Raw genomic sequence first — 21,517 nt, forward strand, 5'->3', positions numbered from 1 at the left:
CTGTCGGCCGACTTCTCAACAGAAACTTTACAGGCCAGAAGGGCTTGGCACAAAATATTCAAAGTGATGAAAATCCAAGACCTACAACAAAGATTACTTTACCCAGAAAAGCTATCAATTAGAATCAAAGGACAGATAAAGAGTTTCCCTGACAAGAAAAAGCTAAAGGAGTTCATCGCCACCAGAACAACATTACAGGAAATGTTGGAGAGACTTCTTTAAGAAGAAGAAAAAAAATATGTATAAAAAGTTTAAATAAGGAATGGCAAAAACTACATATCTATCAATGAGTACTTCCAATGAACAAGAATTAAATTCTCTAATCAAAAGACAGAGTGGCTGAATGGATAAGAAAACAAGATCCTTATATATGCTGCCTACAAAAGACCCACTTCAGATTAAATGACACACACAGACTAAAAGTAAGGGGATGGCAAAAGCTACTTCATGGTGGACCTAGAGGGTAGTGTGCTGAGTGGAGTAAGTCAGAGAGAGAAAGGCAAATGCCACATGATTGCACATACATATGGAATCTAAAGAACAAAACACACAAACAAACAGAAACAAACTCATAGACAGAGAACATTTTGAGGGTTACCAAATGGAAGGGAGGTTAGGGGGGTCAGTGAAAAGGGAGCAAGGGATTAAGAAGTACAAATTGGTAGTTACAGAATAGTCATGGAGATAAAAAGTATCACATAAGGAATATAGCCAATAATATTGTAATAACTATGCATTACATCAGAGAGGCACTAGATTTATTGGGTTGATCACTTTGTGAGTATATAGTTGTCTAATTACTATGTTGCACACCTGAAACTAATACAATGTTGTATGCCAACTATAACTAAAAAATAAAAAATTATTATAAAAAAATTAAAACTATAAGAAAAATTATTTTCCTCTGACATTTTGTTCAAAATAAGCCCCACAACCAAAAGAATTTTCAATTTTCTTTCATATTGAAGATGTGCATTTTAAAAGATAAAAAACACATGCAACGTGACACTTAATGACTATTTTCTAACTGTAAAAATGACATAAATGAAAAAAAAAGGCCAAAGTTTTGATGACTATTTAAACACTGATAAGTCATCTCAAGCCTTATAATCCTTCTTTATATTATAGTATCTATATGCCCCTTGTCTTTGTATTTCATTTTTACAGAAAATACTCCCACATATACACAAAGATTAATATATAAGAATTGTATATATATTGATTTTAGCATTGTTTGATTTTTAAAAAAGGGAACTTAAATGTCAAAAAAAGGGTAATTGTTACATAAATTATGTTAATATACTATGGAATCCAATTATCTATTTAAAAGAATAAAATGGATTTTTATATATTGACATGGAGACTTATCTGTGACATATTTTTAAAGAGGATCAAAGTAATTCACAGAAGAAATATATATAAAATGATTCTATTAAGAATGAAAGTTTAGAAACCAAACTACTAGCAGTGGTTACTTCTGAGAAGGAGAATGGAATGAGGTGGCAATGCTGTACATGGGAGAGGCATATGGGAGCCTTTCATTTTCGATCATAAATATTTTTCTAAGGTTTAATTTTACCCTACGGTGAACATGTCCTAGGTTTATAAATTTTAAATCATTTTAAAATATAGGCTAGAGAGCCACTGTCCCATGACTTTCAACATATTTGTTCACTTCACATTACTATAAGCTAACACCAGCTGATGTCCTAAGACTAAACCTAGACCATATGATTTAACATAGCAGTGGTGTTATCAGACACGTGACAGCAGCCTACTTTAGTGGATCTCCATGTGTTCTGAATAGTGTAGATACCAATAGGCTGGGGCAGCCACTTCTATAAGTTTAAAGCAGATTTTGATGGCATCTCACTAACAGAGTGCTTCTCATGTTTGCAGCATGTATGGATCGCTCAGTGGCGTGGCTGACTGTTTACATTCTGGGCCAACTCAGTTGATATGTAATTAACATTATGTCTTGATAGCCTGCTGTTGTTTGCAGCAACTTCAAGTCATGATTCTGACACATCGACAACAAGCAGTGAACACTCTGATACAGGGCCAAAACAACATAAATGTCTAATTCAGTTTCTAGTGATGTCACACAGTAAGCGGCCTGCAAGAGGCATGGACTTTTTACACCATCACTCACTGGTGATTTCGTTAATGTAGTACCACTGCCTTGTATCTCATGAAATTAACGATCCATAATGACTATTCATATGTTTGTCTTCAGATCCACTGTGGTTGTGCAACGATTTAATCACAGCATTGTGACAGAGGAAATAAAAGCTTACTCTCTACAGTCTGACAGGACTGGATTTGATCTCTCGATTCTACCGCATACTAACTGTATAACTCTGGGCAGTTGATATAACCCCTTTGTACATAATTTTATCTGCACAATGAGGACAATAACATCTACTCTCAAATATACCTTATTCTGAGGAGTAAGATAATTTGTTAAAAATGCTTTACATAAATGCCTGACACAACTGCTTAATATTAAATATAGCAAGAACTATATTAATAGATGAGTGCTTCAGGAATTTTTGGATTTACCACAGAATATGCAGTACCTAGGAGCATACAGTTATTTGAATAGGCATTAGCAGAATACAGAATGTCTTAAATAATTCAGTTTGGTTAAATCAGAAATACAGGGAAAGAATTTTAAAGTTATTAAATAGTTTTATTATAATGAACTAAAATATACTAATGTCCTAAGTACTTTATATCAGTGACATCCTCCAAATCTAATACTAAAACACTAAATAAACATAAAAAAATGAATAAGAAACACATATAAGTTTAATTTTGGTAAGATTTCAAATATATTCTTCCAAATTATTGTTTTTTCAATTTAGCATGAACCAAAATTTACCTTCATTAAAATAATGCAGCCTCTTAAACAACATGAAAATCTATTTACTACCATAAGTATACTGGTTTCAGAATCTAAATGGAGACTAAAACTAATCTTACTTAGAAGCTAATTAAACACCCCACATTAATAAATAATTTATTTTCCCACATTCAACTCTGATTTAAATGTTTATGTGAGAGTCTTTGAAAAATCTCTTCACCTCAGTAGCTCCTTGAGTGTTCACTTGGAACAACGACTTTGCAGCTGGCCAAACCTGACTCTCAATCAATTTTTATGAGTATAAATTCTTGGGCTGATGGCTGATCTCTAGCTTTATCACTCATAAAATACACACTCACAAGTGGTGATGAGATTCACATTATCGCCAGAGCACCATTCTGCGGATGGCAGCAGCAGACACAGCAGGGGTATACCATCCTCCCTAGAAAAAGGACTCCTTCATCTTTCAATAATGCAGCCTGCAGGTATGGACCTACAAGCTGTGTGCCATAGAATGAGAGCTGTCTTTACAAATACTAATAAAAACTGCCTGGTTCCTTCCAATGGGTCATTCTCGTTGAATCTCCACAAATATCCATCCCGATTTTGAAGAGTGTGCATTCAACTTGTATTTCCAATACATTTGAAATTGAAAGAAAGATTCAATTGTATTTAAAACTTCAAAAAGATGCCAGAGTACTGGCATTTATATCTCCATACAGTTGGGCATGGGATTCCCTGTGAGAATACATGTGTGTATATATATTTGTGTAAAGATATAATGCTTAAATATGACTTCAAATTTTAAGATACCTCAGGTAGAATAAATCTGAATTCATTGTAGTTCAGTGATGTTTTAATTATAGAGTGCATGGGTTTATCTACTTTGATTTAGATTAAATGTTGCCTTGTAAAATGTTAGACATATTTTTGTTACTGGGAGAACTTTCTAGCTCCCCAAAGACATGGTTAATGTTCCTCAAAGACATACCAGTTAATAATCTCAAAGTATTCTAATTCCTTCATTCATTTCTAAATCTCTTATGGGTGATAATCAAAGTATACTAGCTTGTCCTGTAACTTGATTCTTGTGACCATGTGCTAGAAAATAAGGTAAGGGGTAAAGCATTACCTTGAACCTCACCTGGCTAAAGCATAAGGTGATCATTTGACCTCTAAAGACTGACCTAATAAAGCCTAATTTTCATATTAAAACAATCAGTATATTAGAAACACTTTTAGCCTACTGTCACTTAACCAGATCTCCAGTTAATGAGCACTCTCCGATTCATTCCTTAACACATAATGAATATGATCCATCAATTTTGCTCCTTGGCATTTACACAAAGGAGTTGAAACCTTATGTCCATACAGATATTTATAGCAGCTTTATTCCTAATTGCTCAAACTTAGAAACAACTGAGATGTCTTACAATAGGTGAATGGATAAACTGTGGTTCATCCAGACAATGGAATATAATTCAGTGCTTTAAAAAAATGAGCTTTCAAGCCACGGGAAAACCTTAAATGCATATTACTAAGTGAAAGAAGCCAATCTGAAAAGGCTACATGCTGTATGATTCCAACTATAGGGCATTCTGGAAAAGGCAAAACTATGTAGACAAAAAGATCAGTGGTTGCCAGGGGTAGATGAGGGATGAAGAGGCAGAACAGAGGAATTTTAGGGCAGTGAAAATATTTGTATGATATTACAATGATGGATACATGTCATTATACATTTGTTCATTGTACATGTCATTATACATTTGTTCAAATACACAGAATGTACAATACCAAGAGAGAATCATAATATAAACTACAGACTTAGGATGATTATTATGTGTCAATGTCTGTTCATCCTTGGTAAGACATGCACCAAGTGATATTGATAATAGGGGAGGTGATGTATGTGTGGGGACAGGGGATATATGGGGAATTTTGGTACCTGCCTCTCAGTTTTGAACCTAAAACTTCTCTATAAAAATTGTCATAAAAAAGGAAAAGAATTTTAAAAGATGACTTATTTGTAAAACTCTATGCTTATGAAGAGTCATATGCACTTGTTTATGCCAGTGACATAAGCTATTAAAATTATGGAATTAAATAAGATTCTCTATAAATGCATGAAATATGACTATGTAAAAGAAGGTTGTTTCTATGAAAAAAATGGTTGAATGCTTTAGAAAGACTTGATAAAGACAAGTTAGTAACACAAACTTGTCAAATTAGATGTGAGCAAGACATCTATAGAAGGGAATAAAATCGAAATGTGCAGAAAAATCTGCACTCAAGCTGCTCGGTTAAATGCATTTAAATTCATGTGCCAGTGTAAAGAAATCAAACCTGGAAACCAAAGAAGATGCCATACAGGTGTGGTTTCTGGAAGACAGATCACCTGAAACTCCCAACAGGGATCCCTTACTCAAAAGAAGTGATTGGGCTTCACATCAAAAGACACATGTGTGCGTATCTTTCATTAGTTGATCAAATATTAATTCTAATTATATAAGGAAAGGCTACATTTTTGCCACACACATGCAAAAATAGGCTGGCTGGTTGCCATGTAGATAAAACTATTTTTGATTAATTTTTATACTTTTCATGAATTTTTCAGGACATTATGGCACAGAATTTATCCAGCAATTGATAGATGGCTATATTTCTGGAAAACAGCAAATGTCAATTTTCCTCCCTTGGCATTTATCATGTCATTCTGATTTAGTCCATTTAAGCTTGCTTCATGTATGGCTAGGAACCAGGAAGACTGTTTCCTGTTCATTTCAAATGTGAGTCTCTTTCCATACATCTCCACTGGGAATAAAATAGCTTGTATTTATCACTGAATTAAATGACTACTACTTAGAAAGTTATTCCTGAATGTAAATTTTTATTTAACAAGTATATTCTACAGCAAAGATTATCTATGATCCAAAAAGAATAAAAAATGCCCCCCCAAAAGAGTCAGCCAAACTGTATATTCCAGTAATTTATCTACATTTAGAATCCTATCACAAATCTACCAGTCAAGATGATTTACAGACATAATTATGTGAATAAGTGTTATATATGGCATATTTGTGTAAACATAAGTGCTTCTATGTATTATGGTTTATCCTTAAAATATCAGAATGATGCAGTAGTTCTCAAGGTATGGTCTTGTTATCCTAAAAATCTTCAAGATCTTTTCAGGGGGCCTGCGAGGTTAAAACTGTTTTTATAATAATATTCAGACATCATCTACTTTTTTTCACAGTTATTGTCTCATGAGTGTACTGTGGAGTTTTCCAAACACTAAATTTCATCTGATATTGCAACAAATTTAATGTAAGAGCTTACATGAAAATACAATTGCATTCTATTAAGCAGAACACTAAAGAGATTGTACAAAAGTATAAAATAATGCCTCATTTCACCAAATTGTTTAGTTTATAAGATAGTTATTATATATAAAAATGTTATGCGTGTTAGCATGTAATGGATTTAACTGCTCTTATTTTAAAATAAATATTTCAAAATTTTTTTTTCAGTTTTCATATCTAATACAGTGGATAGTGATAGATATAACCTACATAAACAAAAGTTTGAGAACTGCTGTCTTAGAGTAATTAAATAACAGGGAAAAAAATTTACTAACCTGAACAAGGACAAAGTAACGTTTTTTCCATCTTTTCCAAACCTTCTGTCCAAGGGCATACAAGTATCTGGTAAGAAAAACAAACAGCAAAAGAATACTTTACATGAATAATGTTGTGCTTCTGTATAATCATATTTCTTCCATAGGTATTTATTCTTGAGACCAGCCTGCTAAAGGCAAAGTTTAGTTCATTTGGAATCTGAGACAACATGCAGCTTCTGTGTTACAAAATGACTGAGTTTATTCTAGGTTCTTGAAAGGCAATTGATTTATGTGGCTTAGCAATTTGTCAGTTCATACAACAAATTGAACGAAGTTGGAGTTAGAAAGGGTAATCAAGGAACCAGTAGGAACTTTATTCTTACACACACTTCTTAGGAGAGACAAAGGATACAAATTGAGAATAGAACACTAAATGTTTCAGCTCTCGGATGACTGGGGCTGAGGAGTGTGGCCTGAGAGGGAGCCAGCTGTCGAGTCCAAAAAGCCAGGGTGAAGGGTCACTGCCCAGCTGAGTGACCCAGAGATGTGCCTGCGCCAATCTCAGTTTCCATTTCCTTAACTATCAAATGAAAGGATTGGATTTTCTGATTTCTAACGTCCCTGCCAGCCCTAGAATTCGGGGCTTTACCTGACTTATGGAAACATCTTGCTGCAAATTTCCCTATGAATTTCAGATAATAATGAAGATGACATTGTCTAATTTAATATAGTTTCAACCGAGGTTTTTGTTTAACTTTGCAATGCTATTAGTAACCTGAATTGAAAAGATTAGTCAATCATTTGAGAACAGAACTTTTGTGCTTGCTGAATATACAGATATAAGCTTAAGTATCGAGAAAAAGAAAATTAAAAATTAATCAAGTATGAACATGTCATGGAGAGCTATTTTAAAATTATACCACAAAACTACACACACACACCTCTTACAAAAGTGTAAAACATTGTTAGAAGTTTAAACTATGACAAACAGGAGCCTAATTTTTAAATTAAAGTAAGATTTTTCAATATTTCATCACAATCCCTTTTTCTGAAGTGAAGGTTTAATTTTGTAGAGGCTATTCGAACTAACTCAATTTATATACAATTCTGTGCGATAAAACAACACTACAGCTAATTGTATATTTAGAGTCTTATAGTCTCTAGACTTTTACAATTTTTAAAACTAAAATCTTTGGTTGAATTTGTAGTTTTTAAAAGTGATATGGGAGGGACGTTGGCTAAGGCATGTTGAAATGAATGGGCACTCATACTGAATTCTAGGAGAGTATAACATAAGACCACCTTTCTGTGAGATAACATGGCAATATGCAGAAACAGTCTCACCTTTTTATCTTGGAACTTATTAGAAAAATAATTAGGCATGCACATAAAGACGTATGCTACATGGATACACAAAACAGTGTTATTTATATTATTGAAACTGTAACAAGTGTTCAATAGTAGGTGGATGGTTTAATAAATGCTGCTATATGCACAGAAATACTATGCTCCCACCGAAATTATAGTTTTGATAAAATTAGCAACATAAGCCCTATCTCATTATATAATGTTATGTGAAAAGAACGGATTCAAAACTACACACATACTTAACGATTTGGAATTTGTAAAGTCTACATATATATGAAATAAATATTCTGAAATATTAGTAATAGTATCTTTGAATGGTAGAGTTACGGAGGATTTAAGTTTCCTACTTTATTCTCTGTATTTTCTAAATTTTCAGAATCAATCAAACATGGAGTTACTAAGTCTAAATAAAAACTAGGCTCTTACACTGGAAAGCATCACCCACACCACCCAAATCAATTATTTATTGTCTTTCAGACACATCCGCTAGCTGAAGTGTTTGGTAAACTTGTATTCAGCTCTCACAATACCCTCGATACCATATCATCTGCGCTTGTGGATGTAATGCAAATTCTCTTACTGACAGAGATATCTACTGCTACTGACTTCACCTGTTCACTCTTGGCTTTAAGAGCCCTTTGCCCCACCTTTGCTCTAGCCTCTAATTTCTCTTCCGTGATTCTAGTGATAGGTGTTTAGCAGCTCTCTGTCTTTCCTATGTAATTTTCTTTCCTGAAATGCACACACCCAAGCTCCTATTACAGGGTTAACAGCAATGACCTCAGGAGCTAGATACTGTGGACACAACAGATGCCCTCCACAAAAGTGCACTAGTGAGATATGCACCAAATAGCTGCCTCGGAGGCATAGAAGGCATTTGTAATAACCTCTGCCTGTGACCACAGTCTGCTTCTCTGTTCCTTCAAAGCGTCTCACTTAGCATGCTGCTGGGCAACTGGGTAACACATAAGTGAAAGTGAATAGTGATACACAAAGCATCAACACCATGAGCAAGTCAAGGGTAAGTCTTGCTGGCAGTGAAGGTCCTGCATTCAGAATAATACCGTCAGCTGCAACATCATTCAAAATGATGGGTCAACAAATCTGGAATGAAAATACATGGTTTTTCTGAAGACTGAAAGCAGAAGGATGGATGGATGGATGCATACATTTGTGTACTTGAAGATATTATAAGATATAAAAGAATAGACAATTTGAGATTGGAAGCAAGGTAAGCATTTGAGTGTTGGGCCTTGAGGTATTTGAGATTTTGCACTATGAAACAGAATTCAATGGAACATACACAGAAGATGTCACAATTGACCAAACATATCTAGAAGGTAACTGGTCAAAAGAGTTTTAGTCTTCGCATAAGAAAAAAAATACATTAAACTTAACTGCATAAAGGTAATGTTATAAATTCTAGGTAGGAATGTATGATAGTTTCTGCTCTTTCATTTTCATGTTGGCCAGAAAAAATTTTATGTGAATTAAATGAACATGAACAAAATGCATCAGAAAAGATAACTATACTGAATAAAAACACATTAAACTTAATTTCAACAAATTTGAGGGGTTTTTTTTACTATTAGGATGAGTTCCGGAATTAGATATCAAGTATCACTGTCTAGCTGATTTTTCATTGGTATAAAAGCAAATTCCTGGTATAAGACACCCATTTAAAATTGAGGAAAGGGTAAGGATGTTCATCAATATGGTTTAAGAGGAAAACTCAAAACCCATGTAAGACTCATACCATAAGGAATGTTAAAGTTGATATTAAAAGTGATGCCAAAAAAGAGTGATATGGAAGAACTATCATATTAAGTTTAAGAAAAAGCAGTCACATGAGCTTATAACATATACATGGGGAAAAAAATCCAGAAACATGCATCAAAGCGTTAAATCTGCAGCTAATATCTGCCTGGTGAGATTAAAGATGAATTTCATATTCTTTATGCCTTTCTACAGTCCAACAATTTCTACATTGCACATGCCTTTCATTTTTTTTTAAGTAGGGTTTATTGGTATCGTTTACGTGAAGTAAAATGCACCCAATTAGATATATGATGGTGAGCGTTGACCCAGTCATGCAACCACCACCACAATGAACTAACAGAACATTTCCATCCCTAAGATTCCTTCTTGGCCTTTGTGATCAATCTCCTCCTTACTTCTAGCTCTAAAACCACTGAGACAATTTCTGATCTTTTAGTTTTTTTGCTTTCAGGAATCTCGTATAAGTGCAATTATACAGTAGGTAGCCTTTTGTGTCTGCCTTCTTTCACTTAGTGTCAAGCTTTTGAGATTCATCCATGTTGTTTCTGTATCAGCAGTTCCTTTGGGTTGTTTTTACTTTTTTGGCTGTCTTAAATTTGCTGTAAACATTCATATATACGTCTTTGTGTAGGCATGTTTTCATTTCTCCCAAGTAAATATCTAGGAGCAGGATTATTGAGTTATATTGAAAAATGTATGTTTAACTTCATAAGAAGCTGCCAAACTGTTTTCCAAAGTGGCTATAAAAAATTTTGTATTACCAATATATGAGAGTACATCCTACTTTTAGAATCAGAAAAAAATTATTATTAAGGATTTTGGGGATTTGGTCATTACGGCTCCATAAATAATATTTCTGGCATGACTAAGTTGAATACCTATAGACCAAAGACAAGAATCCTTGTTGTTTTATCTTGAGCTCAGTGGAGCATGCATAAGCTTTAACGGTTAAATGGGTTTTCAAATTTTCAAGGCTATTCTCAAGTTCTGGAATTTGGACTCATCTAAATTCTTTGTAGGTGAGTGGTCTTAACAGCTTTGGGAAGGCTGAAGTTTGGAGACAGTAAGGAAAAGGAGCCCAAATCATTTAAAATTTGGTTACAATTAGATAATCCATTTATTAGCAAGTATCTGTAAAAAATCAAAACGAATTCTCTCCTAACTCATTTTTATGTCTAGCATTGCTATTGAATAACAGCTCTTTTATTTTGTTCATTTTTTAAATATTGAACGTTAGCTTATAAATTACCTTTTATGGATAAAAATCCAATAAGATTTTTATTTCAGAAAAATATACCAAAATTACATATAACATGATATTATGTTCTACTAGGCAAAAGATTCTGTTCATTACACTTACATAGTGATGTTCAAGTAGTCTTAATTACCGGAAAATGAATTACTCTGTATGGAGACTGTATATCTACAACAAATTTTTAAAGAATTTGTACACAGTACGTTGATCTGACTTCAAATAGTCATAAAATATAATTTGATCTTTCTTCAATGATTTACAAAGGACCCTATAGCATGTCAGGGTCATTATTATAAAGACCAATTATGACTGCATAATTCCATAAAAGGAGAGGTACGGCTGATAGAGCAAAACCTATTTTGACATATAATGGCAATAGCATTAATTAAACAGATCCTTAAAAGGTATTTACTTGTCATTTATTTGTTTCATAAAAATAGTTTAGAATTTTAAAAAATCTATTATGAATATATTCCTGTCATCTGAATTCTGGACAAATTGGTTTTTTTTTTTTACTGCTTTATGAAATCTGATTTCACCCAATAAAGGCATCCAAGAAGGGTATTTGTCATCCTGGAGAGAGGGTACCTTTCTAGTGTACTTCGGATCTGTTGGTGGATCTGCTCTGCAGCTGTATTCTTTCTCAATAATTTGTAACCTATTGAATTATTGTTAGCTTCCTCTTGACTGTATGATTAAGTCAAATGAAAGAAAGTTTTTTTAAGGGTATGTAAATCAGACCTACCAAATGCCAAACTAGAACACACATTTAACTGGGTTTTATGTGACAATTTATAATGTTATCCAATAAAATATTTATCACACAGCATGAGAGCAACATTCTCTAATGGGCACTATGAATTTTTTTCATCTTATTTTAAAGAGGAAAGCAATGTATTTATTTATTTACTTATTTTCTGTGAGGCTTTCAACATTATTCATTTTCATCACCCTACAGAATTTGATTTTAAATAAAACATTTTTTTCTCATTCTTGTTGAATTATTTCAGTAAAGTAAGAAATGGATGGAAAGTGAAGGAACACATATAAGCAGTTTTCACAATCATATTACATTTCTCAGTAATCTATGAGAGTATGGCCCTAGGAAAAAAATGTCCTAATCATAGGTAAACTGGATCTAAGAATGATTATTTAAATGGAATAAAAGCGATATTCTATTACACATGAAATATTTCAAAAGCACATATTTCCAATGCTAATTTGTACTAAATATAGCACTTTTCCACTGAAGTATTTCCAATGTATCACAATACCCATGTAACTATAGTATTTTAGATTATTTAAAAATAACTACTCAGATACTACTTAGAAGTGTTTGCTTTCATCAGCACATGCAACTTAAGTAAGGTATTAAGAAGTTGCTCCCTTTGAACAAAAAATTGCCTGCTTAACTTTAAAATCTTCTCTTCTTACATAGGATTAGGTAACAAAGAAATTAGCAGTACTGACACAAAGCTCAGATTTAACATATAAGAATAAAGCCTTAAAGCATTTGATTTTATAAATCGGTACAAACAGCAATAATCTTAAAGTATTAACTCTTCTTCTAGGGTTGCTTCTAATGGAAAGTACAATTTGCTCCCAAGAAACATTGGGATACTGCTAGAAAACCAGACACAAAACCAAATAAATGTGTAGCAAGGTTTCATTTGCCTATGAATCTTTTGTGTGTGTGTGTGTGTGGCATTTCTAACTATTCCTAGGTCATGCCCTATCCTCAAATATCAAAGACATGAGAAACTGAATTTTAAGATTTTTGATTATATATTTAAAATGTAATATGAATGCATAAATCATATACTATGCTGTTAGGGAAAAAGTCAAGAGAAGAAGGAAAAAAGAAAAAGAATTTTAGTTGGCCAAACTGCAAGTGAATATAGTTACTATCAAAAAGGGAAACAGGATTTTTTTTCATGTCCTAGATCAAGAGTTATATATGGTCATTAGAGTATCTCAGCATTTACACTAAACAGTGTACAATCTCTGTGGTATCAATATGATCCCGAAAAGAATTATATGTTATCTTGATAAGCCAACTGAAACATATACTACAATAACTTCTAAAAGTTTTCATTTGTGGACAAACAAAAGTAGAGTCTTAATGAGTTCCATCAGAATGTTCTATGACGATGGGAATAAAAACGTATCTTTAGATATAAATTAATCCTTAACAATAAGTATTATTCTAATTATCTCAACAATACATTAATTGAGTAAAATAATTTGATAAAAATACACTACAAGTAAAACAAATCAGCAAAATTACTATGCTTATTTTTGTTGAATTTTCAATAGATATTTAGATTGCATAACATGTTCACACTGCTATGTTTATAAAATTAACCCATTTCCCTGGGAATACTTGCCAGAGGTACTTGTAGCCGCAGCATTTATCCCGAGAGTAACTTGCAGATAACAGTCCTAAACTTACCCCTAAAGTTTGCCACGAAATATCTCGCTTTTATTATTATTTTCACATTGCTCTAGTCTATCATAATCTTTGGAAATAAATATCATTCTATTTATAGCATTCTGTTTTTAGTAGTGGTATTTCCATTTACAAAATATAGTAATTCTTGATCGCTGAAAACGTCAAATTCTAGAAAATATAGCATTCCTATGCATGATGTTAAATTATCATTGGCAGTGACCTACATATTTTTTCTAAACAGGAAAAAGGTTAAGGGCTTTTTTTTTTTTTTTTTTAACACAGAACCTCTTTCAATATGTTTGTAAAAAGTAGATTCACCTGAAACATGCTGTGATTTATCTTACTTTAAGCCAAAAAAACTCAGAAATTAGTTTTACTAATAAATTAAGCCATTTTCTATAAATACTATACAATCTCTCTAATACATATAATCACAAAAGTTAATCATATTTCAAGAACTCATTTTCTGATTAGTTTTAAAAATTGAGATTTAAATCATTTTCATAACAATGTGTCTGAACTAAAATATTTCCTATAGAATTCTAGTAAGGAAACAGCTAATATTCTCTATGCCATATATGAAATAGAAAATGGAAACAAAGATCTCTTTCATCTAACCATTTTAAAAGCAATTTTTAAAACCTTTCTAACTTGAAGATTGTTCAAAAAATACTTCAACACATATTACTAAATATTGTAGTTTAGTTTCAATTAGAGTGGTGGCATACACTTCTAATAGAAAGGAGAATATGACAATTTATTTGCACTGAGTCCATGCTGTGAGAGTTCATGGTTTTACTTTATGATAAAAAATCATCACTAATGAATATTTGAAAAACATAATTGTATACGGAATATGAGAATTATTCAGTGTTTGAAAAAAAAAGACTGTTCTAGTGGATCACTTTGAGTCTAGCATTTTATTAAGAAAATGGAACAATCTACATGTTGAATGATAATGCCTTTTCTTCTACAAGCCTTCATTTTTTTTCAAGAAAAATACAGAAAGAAAAAAAAAATCAATATATAGAGTAGTTTAGTCCCAGAAAGGGCTTTCTTAAAGAGAAACCTCAGTCAAGGTTGAAAGAGCAATTAATGCAGGCTCAAAAATCTGGGCCATTCTGATAGAGTTCGGTTAACATGTGGCAGAAGTAATCATCCACTTGTGAAAATGATTTTCGGTTCATTCTCAAACACCTTTCAGACACTCATGATCCCATTTAACTGACAACAATACAGGCTATCTGTGGGCACCATTGCATTTGATGTGAAAACCAATAGGGACCAAATGCCCTCAGGCACTTTCAGTCGTTCTCTGCTGCTTGCATAAAAGGACTCTTCCTTTCACTACATTCTTTCTTTTATTTAACCCCATAAGATTAACCCCCCTCCCCCTTTTTTGGTTTTGTTTTCAGCTAAGGATGAGAAAAAGAAACTGATTCAAGACAACAGTGTGACCTGGGCATTAAAAAACCTAGAAGTAAATACTTTCCAGTTGGCTTTTTATACTTCCTGAATTATTATGGCAAAGAGTACGAGAGGTGGAGAGACAAGGAAAGGATCGTCATCCAACAAAATTACGTGACATTTGAGAGAAATTATGAAGAAAAATCAAAAACCTGTATTGTTGAGCAAGAAGTTAAAATGTGTGTGCTGTATAAACAGATTTATAAAAGCAAACCAGTAAAACGCAATTCTTCATTCATTTTCTCTATCACATTTTTGTAGAATCAATAATAAAAACTGTCACTCTTCCTTTTCCTAAGAAGTCTTATCTTCTGCTAGTTTAATCTAAGTTAAATCTCAGCTCATATGAGCATTATCAGATTAAACATAACAGTCTAAGGTATAAAAGCTACCTTTTAAAAACTGGCTTGCCATTGTACGATCTAGAATATGAATAGATGCAAAGTACCATGAAGAGAAGACCATAAACCCCCATTCCATCCTCAGGTAAGACATCAAGAATTACAAATGATTCTTAAAAGGGAGGTGTTTTAAAATAAGTGGCAGCGCACTGTCACTTAGAAACAAAACAGAACCAGGGAAATCATATAAGCAGTTCTATGACAAGTAGTTTTAAATAGATAAACACAAGCCAAACAATCCAACTAAATCAAACTCTATGGAGAATTCTTTTCTTAAAAAGGCAGTTCTCCTACATTTGTTTTTGATAACTGATCAGCCGCCTTTTATATCTCGATTAGCAGAAAAAGTACCCTAATACATATATATATTTTTTCCACCTACAGCACCTGGTATTCCTAGGTGGTCTCCCATCCAAGTACTAACTAGGCCCAACCCTGCTTAGCTTCTGAGATCAGACGAGATAGGGCACATAACACAAACTTTTTAATGGTTCACTATCTCACCAATGCTGATATTTATAAAGTTATACAACTATGTTAGGGTCTCATTCTAATACATTTTATCACAGAAGGCAGTTTTTCCTCAGTTTAGATGTCCTTCAAAATACTTTTTTTTTTTTTTTTTGCATCTGCAGAATATTTGCTGTTTGTTAAAACTTCCTGAAAATTAGTGGACTTTCCCAAGCTGAATATAAAATGTCTAAGAAGTGGACAAGAGCAAGAGGAAAAAAAGATCCTAAGAATTTATTGTGCAACCTAGTCCAACTAGAAAAAGTTGCATAGTGGTCTCCATCCCCTAGGAAGAGGGCAGAAGCTGTGAAGATCTGAATCTCGGGGGTGGGTCAGGCTATAATACATTCTAAAGGGAAAAACACTATACACCACTTCGCAAAAACGCTCTAGGGCACCTAAATATTAAAACGAAATAATTCACTTAGACAATCCTAGATATTTCTGTGAGCTATTCCATTAAACTTTCCTCTCCCTGAAAATGTATATGGTTTGTAATAATAAAAGTTTTAGAAATGGCTTTATGTAAGTATCAAAGTTTATCTTATTGACTATTGAATACTTTCCCTTTTGGGGCACATATTTCCAAAGCAAAGTGGAACGATCAAACATTGTTAAATATTACATTCAATATAGGTAATCCTGAGTTAGTTAACATAAATAATTGAGACCTAGGTTTCTTCCTCTGGAAATGGAGATACTGTTCTACCTCCTTCTTATTAGGATAAATTCAAGTGAAATATGTACATAAAATGCCAATTTTCTAAACTACAGATACTTTGAAAAGAATATCTTTCAAAAGATTTTGCAGATCCAGTGTTTTTCACTGTGTCTTGGAACATCTGGATATAAAGTAGTATTATGCAGAAAAAGAATAGACTTGGTGGGCAAATAAATGTGAGAAATACTGAGCTAAACACTCTGTATGTGAGGACTTGTAAGAGCCTGTCAAAGATCTGGACAATGAGACATTTGGGGGTGGGAGAGAATAGTGTCTCCAAAATTACAGAATCTTTTTCGTAGAAGATACTGTAGGAGTCCTGTTCTTCGGCATACACTTTGGGAAATTAGCTGCATTAGATTACTGCTAATGAGTCTCTAAGCGATAAAATTATATAATGAAGCTTTTACATTCTTTTGGAATTAACTAATATCCTAATCATAATTAAATTATCTTCTTCACTTCTAACTTCATTTTACTAAGAATCTGTAAAGACTGATGTTTGGAAAAAAAAAAAGTTTGCTGTAAACTTTGGATCACAACCTGCATGGATAACATTTGCTTCCCGAAACCTCTCTTATTCTGTAATGTAATGTTCCTCTCTAGTGTCAGTTAACCAGGACATTCTTGGAAAGTGCTGAATTTAAAGAACAAACCATCTATGTCCACCTTTAAAGTAACTTATTTTCATGTGAGTTATCTATAAAGGTATCTGAATTCCTCCTGACTCCCAGCATGCTTCAGATTCCTTTCCCCAACAGGTTTCTCCTATCTAAACTCTGTCACTTGAACTTTCAATTTTATACTTTGTAACCAATCTTATCTGTAGTCAAGGATTGTGGAGATCAGGTTGGACTGAGGGACTGAGCAGTGAGATCCCCATGCTGTCATTTGAGCTCTAACCTTGTACCTTGGCCTCGGCGTCTCATTCCCTGTCCTGCTCCCTTGTACTTAAGTGGCTGTTTTGATAGGCTGCTCCATACCCCAGGCCGAGGACCTAGCTTTGCTCTTATTCTTGCTAACTTCCTCTGACACCCTGTTCTCGAATTGTGGACATGTTGGTTTGTCATAGACATTTCTGTGATTGCTCTTATTTGTAAACATTGCCTGTGCTGGGATTCTTTGATACTTTTCTTGGCTTTCTTTGACATCATGTACTCCTTTACACAAACACTCCGAGTTTCCACGGCTCCTCTAATCGTTTGCATGTGATCTGTTCTCACCCCATCAGTTCCACACATCTTCCAATTCCATCTATTTCCAACAATTTAAATTTAGTTCTTGAGTCACACAATTCCCATGTCTTCCTATCCCTCAGTTCAACTATTACTTTTTCAGAGAAGCCCTTTGTGTCATCCCCAATAAGGTCATATTTCCTCATTACATGCATCAGGTGAGCTGTCGACATTCCCTTCGCAGTCCTGCTGTGGCCTGTGGCATACGGAACTGATGTAAACTCCAGCCCAAGACTCAAAGCTCTCTGAGGCCAAGGGCAACACCAGCTGACTGACCACTCCTTGATATAGCAGATGGTCCATAAACGTTTTCGGAATGACTAAATGGCTGCTTTTAATTTTATCATTAGGAACAGTTATAATAAAGACATAATGAGGTAAATCTCTAGCAAAAGTGTATGTACTATATATTAAGGTAAAAGATAAAGCTTTGTATACACTTTGAATTTTCCATAAAGTTGGTATTTTTACATTTATTTCAACTATTCAAATAGTTTTAGCAGCAGAATATTATTCTATAACTTAATATGGAAGATCAAAACTTAAAGGAACCATGAAGCAGCTGCCACGAAAGCAGGCATACATACTCAGGAGTCCAGTCCCCCTTGCACCCCATTATCTGGAAGAGGGGCTACCAGTGCTTTAGATGAGACCCTTTGAACTAGTGCTGAAAATGGCCCCAAGGTCACGGTATAACGAGAGCCTTTAAGTCAAAAATGAAATAGAATGTATTCTATGGTTAAAGATTTTAAAATGCCACCAGATATTCTAATTCTCACTAATATTTTTTTAAACTTTCTGATATATAAACACTGTTGGAATTTCTGAGGAGGCCCAATACTTTAGTACGTCTTCTCTTTGCCTGAATTCTGAACAAATTGGCTTAAGACAAGAGTTAACAAGAGGCTAAAACATTACCTTATAAAAATAATGCTGAGGAACGTGGTTTGTTTCTGTAAGAAGTGGGCTTCCTTACGAGGTTCGATAGGATTATCAGACATACTTTCCCCACTCTAGTCACGGACAGCACCAGACAAGATAGGCCTGTCCACGTAGAGGTCCCACCACTGACAGACACACACAGGAGAAGCGGGGAGCAGGTGCTCCCTATGAACAATGCACTTTCGAGGGCCAGAGAGGAAGGGGCTGACCAATGCATGACTAGGTCCTGTTCTCAAGTTAACCAATCAGATAAGTGAAAAAAGGGGCCGAGAGAAGCCAGGAAGATTACTGTCATGATGCACCTCCACATGGATGGAAATATTAGGGGTGCGGAATAAGTGCTTTTTCAAAATAGAGATGAAAGTGTGAAAATGATCTGGTGTGTTGGGCAGAAGGGAAGGAGGGAGAGAACAAAGGAAAATAAAGAACACGAATGATTCTATTAAGTCCCTTTATTTTTTAACTGCTGTGTGCTCAATGTAACTTCCACTTTTTTATCTGTAAAATGGGAATAGCAATATTTGCCCTGACTATAATAGTGTCAGTACAAAAAATCTAGTGAAACGATGTATATAGAAGTCTTTGAAACTGTAAAGCACAATGTAAACCAAGGCATCGGCGACAGCATCATTATCATCATCATCATCATCATCTAATTAGTACAATATTCCAAAATATATTTCAAGCAAACATTTTTGAAGGACTCTGGGGAGAGGGAGGAGTAGTAATAAATTTTTCAATTTTGTCCATTTAGGAAAAAGAACATTTCAAAAATTGGGGAAAAATTTAAATATAACTTTTTCTAAAATAAAGAGTAACTATGATATCACACAAGTTACAACAATAAAACAACTAGTTCTTCTCATTCATCAGGTAAAAGCAATATTTCTATAGAGTACATATGTATTATGTTTCCCAGCTACTGAATTCCTTAGGTTGTTAAAAAATTGCTATTTATCAACCAATTAAAAATTCTAGGCTACTACAAAAATGTGTGTTTTGATGTTCAGTTTCTCTCTCAAACACATTTATTTGGAGGAGAATGAGTAACAAAATAAAGGCAACAGAAATAAGGAGACCATGGAAATCAGGTTCAGAGTCATTGAGCTCGGCTTGTACGATGTTTCTCTTTCTCCTTTAAAGCTTAAGAATTTATTTATTTGTCTATTAAACACTATTCACAATGTTTCTGCCTATTAATGCAGGACACAAGAAAATAAATCAAGACAGTCGATAAAAAACAACCTTTGACATTTATGAAACATTCAGAATTTCAAATCTCAGATCTTTTTGATTAAAAGTGACCTCATGATATCTTTGACTATTCATATATTACTAAACATTAAAGTTTTTCTACATAAGTTTGATAAAATGTCGACAAGTTTGATACATCCAAAGTGAACTATCACTTCATCTTTTTTTTAACTTCTTACATGTTTTTCAAAAGAAAATGTCTTGAAGATCACTTAACACTACTTAAATAGTACCACCTTTATTACCAAGTTTTTTACTTTCTTTATTCAATAGACAAAAATATTTTTTATTTTCAGGGAATGCTTGCGCCATCTACTGGAGAAATATTATCACCGCTTTTGTCAAACAAGAACTATAACCTGACACTTCCAAAGATAGCTGTGAGTTACTTCCCTCTAATATGCAACTTTGGTATTTGTCTTTTCTGTCTGACTTCAAATAAACAACTCTTTTATTTAAAAAAATAAAATAAAATGCAACTCTGGAACAAAATCTGGTCCTTGTCTTTCTCGTATTCTAAGGCATGTGTCAGTATAGGAAATCAGCAGCTTTTCCCCCAATGTAACACAAATATATATGAGTTCAAATAATTCAATATTTCCACCTTAATGAAATCATTTCTATATTTACAGGCAAAAGTAATGTGAGACAGAGAAACAGATGGAGGAAAAGAGATAAATAACCACTTTACTATTTATTTAAAAAATATTCCAGCACCTAATTTTAAAACAAATATTAGCAGAGGTCCTCTCCCAATTAGCCATAAAGCTAGGGATAAAGATTAAAATTCTATTACATGTAGAATATCAAGATTACTTCTCAGAAAAGAATTAAAGCCATTCTGGTCATATCTCTAGATTTTTCTTAATAAATAATCACAACCACAATAATAAAATGGATATAAGAAAAATCAGTACATAGAAGACAATGACCTGTAAATACCCTTTTTTCAATTCTCTTTATGGCGGTATCACCTAAATATAAGAACTGAAAAAAAGCTAAGATCTGTTTATTTCCAATTAAGAAGGAGTATTATTTTTTCCTAGGAAAAGAAAATGGGAATCTTGCTTGAAAGTATTTATTATAATTATATCCCTGGGTGTGGGCTTTGATTCAGTTGCTGGCACATACATATCTACTTTTCAGTGGGATACATGATTTACTTGAAAGTTATAAACATACTGCAACTGCCTAGAATATAAATAATTTTCCATTTATCAGAGTGCTTTTCCTTACTTCCTTTGCTCTACAATGAGAGGAAAATAAACAAGAAAACAAACTTACTTCAGAAACTGTAAGACATATTTTGAAGTTGGTGCTCTTTAGTGACATTTGTTATTTACTTGTACAGTTTAGGACAGAAGATATGCTAACCATAAACATTGACATAAGGTAGAAAATGTGATGAGAAGCGAAGATAAATGACCGCGGGAGTTCTTAAGAGTCTGAGATTCTCAGACGAATGACGACAGGCAAATAAATGACCCTTAATCGTCAAATTAAATTGAAATATGTTTATGAACACTAAAAAACAATACAGAATTCTAGTAAATATTAAGGGAATTTTCAACAATAAAGTTTGAAATTTAAAAAGATTTCCGGTGAGACTTATTTTGCTAGCGTTCAAGTTAATTAACCTTTCATTAAACTC

General features: G+C 33.4%; 1 protein-coding gene across 2 annotated transcripts in view; it reads right to left on the reverse strand.

Moving 5' to 3' along the window:
• The window catches only part of CADPS2 (calcium dependent secretion activator 2), a 375,602-nt gene that overhangs the window by 163,308 nt on the left and 190,777 nt on the right, over positions 1-21,517 (reverse strand). For both annotated transcript variants that reach the window (XM_023528883.1, XM_023528884.1), the window contains exon 8: positions 6,501-6,567. In XM_023528883.1, coding sequence (XP_023384651.1) covers positions 6,501-6,567 — 67 coding nt within the window. The remainder of the gene's footprint in view (positions 1-6,500; positions 6,568-21,517) is intronic.

The sequence above is a fragment of the Pteropus vampyrus genome, unplaced genomic scaffold (assembly GCF_000151845.1).
Source record: "Pteropus vampyrus isolate Shadow unplaced genomic scaffold, Pvam_2.0 Scaffold33, whole genome shotgun sequence".
Lineage (NCBI taxonomy): Eukaryota > Metazoa > Chordata > Mammalia > Chiroptera > Pteropodidae > Pteropus > Pteropus vampyrus.